The 8,494-nt window shown below is 32.1% G+C and overlaps 1 protein-coding gene across 3 annotated transcripts in view; it reads right to left on the bottom strand.

The window, feature by feature from the left end:
• Positions 1 to 4,179: 4,179 nt before the first annotated feature.
• The window catches only part of LOC111048249 (melatonin receptor type 1A), a 111,456-nt gene continuing 107,141 nt past the window's right edge, over positions 4,180 to 8,494 (bottom strand). For all 3 annotated transcript variants that reach the window (XM_039430378.1, XM_039430379.1, XM_039430380.1), the window contains one exon: positions 4,180 to 7,800. In XM_039430378.1, coding sequence (XP_039286312.1) covers positions 7,228 to 7,800 — 573 coding nt within the window. In that variant the 3' untranslated portion in view covers positions 4,180 to 7,227. The remainder of the gene's footprint in view (positions 7,801 to 8,494) is intronic.

The raw sequence follows: 8,494 nt of genomic DNA, 5'->3' as shown, positions 1-8,494 counted from the left end.
ATTTATATTGAAAGATTACATCCAGAGGCGGTGTATCAAAAAGAACCAATCTGTTTCAGTGATACAACATCATGATAATTATAGTATGGTACATGGAATCTCAAAGAACTGGGTAAAGTGTGGCATACTTTCTAGAAGTGTATTGTTTAGCTACATGGTCCCATAACATACAGTGAAACTCTAGACACTTTAATGATTAAATAAGTACAGATCACAGATAGAAAAAAGGCATCAACACATAATTTACTTATTACAAATATTTTTGAAGTTCAATACTTTATTTTACACAAATATACAATATTCTGAATTCTTATTATGTACATTGACATGCTAAAATATTAAACAGCATTTGGTGTCCCTCAATTCCAGAAAGCTCAGTTTCATAACCATGTAGAATCAGAGTAGAAGCTTCATATTGATGATATGTTACCATTACCTGGGTTATAATATATTATCAATATCCATGATAATCTATTATAGGCTACTACTGCAAATCTATTCAATTTTTACAGACATGATATGAGTTGAAAACATTTTCAATAAAATAATCATAAACAAAAACCAGCTAGGGTAACTACGGTACTGATTAGTAGGTGTAGCCTACTGTGTCTATTCGGCGCACAAAGACAAATTAATATGAAATATAGAAGCAGAAATGCAAATTTGTTTTTTTTTTTAGATAAAAGCTACGTTCTTCAAATTGCAAAAATCTTCAAAACACTCTAGCTACGGTAATTAAAGTTATGTATGCGATACTTCTCATCCGTATATGTTCCGTTTGTCCAAAATACAATCAATCCGGTAAGTTCACAGTAGAAATTAAAAACTAAAATTATTATATTTCCACAAATACAATTTATAACAACAACTGATTTACCAGCCAATAAAGAACTTGTGCATTAAATATTAATATTATGATTTGCTTTTTCTTGCTCTGATAATATCATGGCTATGTCTCTTTTCCTTTTGTTATTTTTTGAGCCTCAATTTAACTCAATACAATCAATGAGCCCTTCACTCAATCTCAGTCACAATATCAAGTTGCTAAAATATGAGAATTGAACAAATTCTAGTGAGCTTCACATTTTTTTCAAAATAAAAGTATATAATATAGAATCATAAAAAGCAGTATAGCTACACTATTATAATATTTACAGTACAAATTGTTAGTATAAATATCAACACTGGTATGATTAATATATAGCCTAAAAAATATGTATCTCGGCTCTCTTAAAAACGAATTCCAAATAGTAGTTACAGTAAATATTTATTACAATATATACTATGTTAGTTGAAATTAAAAGTACCATAAATATTTTGCAAACAAGAATATAAATAACTCATTGCCTAGTTCAATTAATCGTTAATGTCTCATTGTAGAAAATTGGTTCTCCATTAGTAGGCCAGATATTTTTTGTAATAAACTTTTTCAATCACATTTAGGATTGATGCAATCTAGACAAAAATACACACCATTGTATCATTTTATTCTCCATTTAAAAGTAAAATATGGATTTTCGTTTAATAATGAGAAAGGGAGTTTGAAACAGAATGACAGATCAATTGCATACAATTACAATAAATTGCCATGCTACAGTATATGTTTTTTTAATATTACAGTGATGTTATTAAACCCTGTTCATTGTGTATATACAACATACAATCATAGTGTAACATACAGCGTATGCCATACAATTTTTTAATGTTGTTGCCTTTAAAAGTGGGAGTGAAAAGTGTGAAGTGAGATATTTCTAGGCCCAATGAACATAAAAGTAGCCAGCACAAACCTCTATAATAATAACAATTATTATTGTTATAATCGGTTTATTTTAATGGTTCATTATAAGATCTATTTTCTATAATGTTGTATTTTAGGGTTTTATAACACTGCTGAATACAATATTAAAGCAAACAAGTTCGATCCAGTTGCTTAGCATATAATAATATTGAACTGATGCTCACGCCCAGCGGACAGGACTTGCTGGGTTGTTGCCTTAATGAATAGATTTTGATTTAAATATATTTAATTTATATTTTTTGTTTTGATTGTAAGCTATGTTTTATTTTTATTTCTATGAATTTCTTGAATACTTTATTGTAAATTGTATTGATGGCAAATAAAAGGAATTGAATTGAAATTGAATTGAATATATCAAAACTATATTCTAGTATTTGGTTGATAAATAGTTGTTCAAAGATTTTTGAAAAGCACAGTCCTGTATTGCATTGCACTCTGTCTTGGTCTTGCAATTTTCTAAACAGAATTAAATCCATTATTTTGGCTACCTACTTCTATAGATTCTCAATGCTTGTAATCTTGTAATTGGTTTTTAAGTAAAGATAGTCTAGTGTCATAATTTATTGCTCAAATCACATTTTCTCAGCTGATAAATAATCATTCCATGATAAAATCATAAAAATCTGGTGTGGTGCACTCACACAACTTTCCTTGCCGTTATGAGAATTGATCACCTGACGCTAGTGTTCCCGCGCATCTCAAGTCTACTATTCAAAGATTTGAGCCAGCTGGTGACAGGGCAATAACGCTGAAGACACACGAGGTGTGCTATCTCTTTATAGCGAATCATTTAATAGAATCAACAGTTGCCAACAGTTTGCAATTGGATAATCACATTTTCTCGAATTTCGAGCTTATTTTCAATTTAAGGTGAAAATGTTACTGAACATTAGTTGTAGTGATTCTCATGCTGAATCTTTTCCACCCGAAATTTTTTGTTTAAATTGTATCTGAGGCCTGATAATTGAGAATCTAAAATAAAACTTTGCATAGATGGGGCGGAGCTCCTGAAATTTTTACAGATATGGGACTTGTGGCAGTTGATAGAGCTTATCGATGACTATTTCAGGTATAACTTTAATCAAAATCGTTGGAGCCGTTTTCGAGAAAATCGCGAAAAACCCCGCTTTTGACAACATTTTCGCCATTTTAGCCGCCATCTTGAATCGCATTTCATCGAAATTGTTCGTGTCGGATCCTTATATTGTAAGAGCCTCACGTTCCAAATTTCAAGTCATTCCGTTAATTGGGTGATGAGATATCGTGTACACAGATGCACATACATTCATATAAGGTGCGTACAGACTTTCGCTCTGCTCCGCAACCGAACGTCACTCCAGCAGAGCGATTGATGATCGACCGGGGAGCAACAGTGGTTCGACCGGGGAACGCGAGAAGATCTAACATCTTCCGTAACGTTCATGATGGGTGCGTGGGTGGAGCGACTGTGGTTCGATGGAGGAACGAGGGCGGTACGAGGGCGGAGCGTGCTCGGTGCGGGTTGGAAGCGCGGATATGTGTACGCATCTATACACACACACACACACATACAGACCAATACCCAAAAACCACTTTTTTGGACTCAGGGGACCTTGAAACGTATAGAAATTTAGAAATTGGGGTACCTTAATTTTTTTCGGAAAGCAATACTTTCCTTTCCTATGGTAATAGGGCAAGGAAAGTAAAAATAATAGGTACCGAACGCTATAATTTTATTCAGAAAACTGAGCCAGATTTTATTCTGGAGGAATAGAGGATTAGAATAATAATATTGATATGGCTAGAAAATAATGTTTTAATGATAAATTATAAAAATATAAATCATAATCATCCCATGTAGCCTATATAACATGAAATACAACTAGGCTACCGTACGATCTCAACTTCATTAATTATAATATAAGTAATTAGGTACAATATAATATAGTACTTATAATATAAGTAGGTAATGAAGTTGAGATCGTACGGTAGTTGTTTTTTATGTTATACTAGCTTACCCGGCGAACTTCGTACCGCCAAAAAGTCAATGCATCTCGTCATGTAACACTTGACTCAGGTGAATCATGAAATTTATCTGACATCAATATTTTTATTTACATCTCAATACGGATTTCCTATATGTGCTTGAAACTACTGTACCAGTAGACAATTTTATCACAGAGTGACGTGCTTATTAAAGCTGGTAAGTTCGTATGCTAAATTATATTATCACAAAATGATCTTGAATCATGATGATCTTCCCGTTCTAAGTTAGCCGTTCGGCCGACAATTTCGAAAACATAGGTCTGTAAAATGGATTAATGTATAATTATTATTAGCCCCCCTATTAAAATTTCTGGTCAGAAATCATCCCCAATATTCACACAGCATATTCCCAAAGTTTCATGCCGTTCTGTCAAGTAGTTTTCGAGTCTATAGGGAACAAACAAACAAACAAACTAACACACAAACATACATTCATTTTTATATATAGAGATGAGCTACATGGGATGATTATGATTCATATTTCTATAATTTATCATTGAAATATTATTTTCCAGTCATATAAAGTATTCTTCTAATCCTCTATTCCCCCAAATAATGATATTCCTCCTCTATTTGATATGAACACATATATTGGGATTCAGAAGTACGGTACACAGATTTAATTGTTTGTTAAATTTGATTTTTAATTAATGTTGATATGAGCTTTTGAATTTCATCAGACCAGTAATTAGAGCTGGAAAATGGAAGTGCTAAAAATGGAAGAGCTAAAAATGGAACTGCTTGAATGAATAGACTTGAAACGAATTTCCAATATCTAAGAAACATTTTTTGAATAGATATTTGAATGCGAGGAAGCAAACATCAAGAGAACAGAGTCATGAGAAACTGCTGAAGACTTTCTAGGGGAAGGAATTACATTTTTTACTTTTTTCTATTGTATCCACACTGTTTCAGAATTCTTGAAACATTACAAAAGCTACAATACTTGTCTGATAAAAACTCCACTTCTCATAAATCTATGTAGGCCTACTCGTCTCTCTAGATTTTCATCTGACCATATATTCTGAGAATTTATCAATACGGTATAGTTATTGGTTTTGTAAATGAAAAAAATTATGCAGTCACTACAATCACAGGTGGTACTAATAAGATGAATAATCTGATAATATTACCTAATAATTTCATACAGTAATTTTTGCATCAATAATTCACAATATCAGTAATCGCGAGAAATAATAACTATTAGGAATGAGTGGTAAATATGAAAATTATTCTCATAGGAATATTTCCGATTCTTTTTGAACATTGGTCAAATTTGCTGTGGTTTACCTCCACATTGGTGGTAAATTTCTCTGAATCCCCATATTTATCTTTATATGAGTAAAAATTCAATTTTTTTTCATTCCAATATATTTAATCTATGAGTAATAGTTGAAAACTCATTAATTTCAATTTATGTCTTTTTGGAGTGACATATTGTACTGTACCAAGAATGGTTACGGCATTTTGATCAATCATATTATGCGTGTATTATCGAACGAACCAATTGGTAGATTGTATAATATAATATGGTGAGCTAAGCAGGATCGGATTACAGTATCAGATAATTTATTATTCTTCATGTTATGTTTCTATAAATTTATTGGACGGAGCTTTCTCCATAAAAACCCTGTTTCACTTAAGGAATGAATTCAATTTCATTTTTGATATGGATAATAATTTTGTACGTTTGTCCGTTATTCTAGCATAGAGGCTCCAGCAACCGGCAATGAATAATGTTTTGAGAGTGAAGAGAAGACAACTATTTTCATTCTTGAATTTGAATAATGGTGTGAGTTATATATTATTGTTGATTCCTTGATCTTGGAGAGTGTGATCATTAGTATAATCGATTCATTCTCTAGAGAGAGGACATTTTATTATGGTTCATAATGTTTCACGTGATTGATGTATCCAGTTTATCATCAATATGATATGAGTAATGAGTTCATACAGCAATAAATTCATATCAATGATCTAAAAAAATCAGTCCAAATAATAAACTTTTCCTAAATCATAGTACTACAATAAATACATTGGAGTACTGAACAATTAAAAGTATTTGAATTATAAGAACTGGACTGTTTTGAATTTTGTGACTACTATTATGATCAGTTTTTCCTAGCATTATATAAAATATATATATATATATTTTTTTTCTTCCGGTAGGCTGCTACTGTATAGAAGTATTTTTAGCACAAAATTTCCGCTAACCAATCCACTTGATTGATTTGGTTTTAGTTGTACCAAGCAATGAAAGATCTATTTTACAAAGCTTTCTAGAGAGTTTTTTTAGAAATTGCTGTTCTTACATAAGACTTGGATACCGGTTTCATTTGTAAGGAATATATAATGTCATCTTTGTATGTTGGAGATCATGACAACATTCAGCTCGGATTGTTGATCATATCATAATAAATATTGATTGATTTTTCAACATAAAAATATAGAATAGTACAATTATTCAACCAATGCCCATTATTATTACCTAGAGTTTCAGCATCAACTAAATACACATATAACCATCATCAACACAGCATAAGATGAAAGATGAGTTATTGAATTCCTTATCTTTATGAATTCAATTCATATTCAGACCTATGAGTTTCTAAAACGGGTTTAAAAATATTTACTGGTACCTGGAACATTGAGATAACGGGATATTTTTTTTAAACACACATCATAATATTATAATGGAAAGTAAAATAAACATGGAAAGTAAAGTTAAGTGGTGCTTCATGAGCAGATTGAATTGCTCTGTTTTTTCAATTCTAGAGGAGGATATTTGCAGATGAAATTAATATTATTATAAAGGTTAATTTGAAATTGTTTAAATTCTTCACTGTCTTTTCCATTCATTCTATCTTACCACGGATGACTAATATTGATGAGTTTTGTATATTTTTTTGAAATTCGGCCGATATCAATTTCATTTATTCATGTCATCACAGAAGAGATTTATAACAACTCTTCGGATCAAGTGCAGATATAATTCATGTGAAAGATATATTCGGAAAATATTGCCGAATTCTACCTACCTTGGAATGTTTAATTTGACAATATTCTTCTCTTAATATTGTAGAAGCTCATCAAAATCTAAATCATGTGTAAAATCCATGCTGGATTATCTTTGAGGAGAAATTAGTATCAAATCCTATTGAAATATTCCATTTGATCATTGGAAGTTCTACAAAATCTCTGGATCAAGAGTACATAAATCATAATTGATTATTATAGCATTACATACATTCAAAACATATTGAACATGAAATAATGTAGAAAATATTGTCAAACTCAATCAAGATCTGTTGAAAATCGACAATATCTATTCGATTAATTGATCATGGAAAAGTTCCACAAAATTATTTATAAAATGAAAAATGCAAGTAATTTTTGTATGCTTATCAGAGCTGATAAACATCTCTGCCGTTTGATCTGCCGGCCCCTCTATTGGTGCCCGCTGATCTTTTGCCAGCAGATGTTTTGCCAGTCTCGCGAGCTCTCTGGGGACTTGTGTACGAGTACATGTTGTAACCTGGGATGATGTGCACCCTGACATCCCCTGTGGGTCTGCTCGGCTCACCCCTCGACCTTCTCGAGAACGCAACCGTCGTCTTACAGCAACAATAGTGGAACAAATTGATGTAGGCGTTCCTAAAATGGCGATTGGTTATGCAGTAGAGGAAATTGTTGATGCAAGACTTGCTCAGTGCCAACCAAGCCAGGTTGTAGAATGTACGCGGGTTGATTTTCTGTATATTGCCGATGCCCAGGATGACACCGAACGGAAGCCAGAAAATGAGGAAGACGATGAAGCTGTAGAAGTTGGTCTTCATGAGCGAGTAGTCCCAGCTGAATGTGATGGGCGGCTTGAAGCTCGGGTCGGACTTTGTTTGGCGGACGTGCAGCGTCGTCCTCAGGTAGAAACCGGACGTCAGAATTGTTGGCAGGATTACAAACAGGATGGCAACTGTTACCTATAACACATGGTACAACCTTTTATAGAAGTGAGTTATTTTACAAACGACATAAAATCACGACAACGGCATGGCAAATGTATTGTATATGTGTTTCATCGATTTATTGTTATATTAATAAATATTGATTAATTGAACAAAATTACTGACTCAGAAAACTTACTATTATTTGTATGATTGGCCTATCCTGGGATTTGAAATTTAAATATTCCTACATTCACTGATTTTATCAGTTCTAATCAATAAATTCAATTGAAATGCAATCAATGGAATCATTTTTTTTTTAAATTTATAATTCCTATTTGGTATTTAGATTGACTATTGACTAGATAGAGTATTATTCAGTGTTCTCCTGTTTTATCTTGCATTTTATATGATAAAAATGACTTCTGAATACACAGGTCACTGAATATAGCTTTGGCCTATGCAGTATGTTTGTTCTTAAAATATACCACATTACTTGAACAGAATGAGAAAAGTTCGTTTCTCATACTTCGAGAGTATATTACTTGGAAAATATACCACATTACTCAAAAACAGAATGAGAGAAGTTCATTTTTCACACTTTAAGATTGTTAATTGAATCATAATTCAACTATCCAGCATGACCTTCAGTATCATTTAAGTTACCTACTTTACAAATATTGAGGAAAATGATGATTCTGTTTCGAGTGATCTATCAATTATTGAAGGG

Source organism: Nilaparvata lugens, chromosome 6 (assembly GCF_014356525.2).
Source record: "Nilaparvata lugens isolate BPH chromosome 6, ASM1435652v1, whole genome shotgun sequence".
Taxonomy (NCBI): Eukaryota; Metazoa; Arthropoda; class Insecta; order Hemiptera; family Delphacidae; genus Nilaparvata; species Nilaparvata lugens.
Note: the sequence above shows the minus strand (reverse complement) of the source record. Positions and strands in the feature narration are given on the sequence as shown.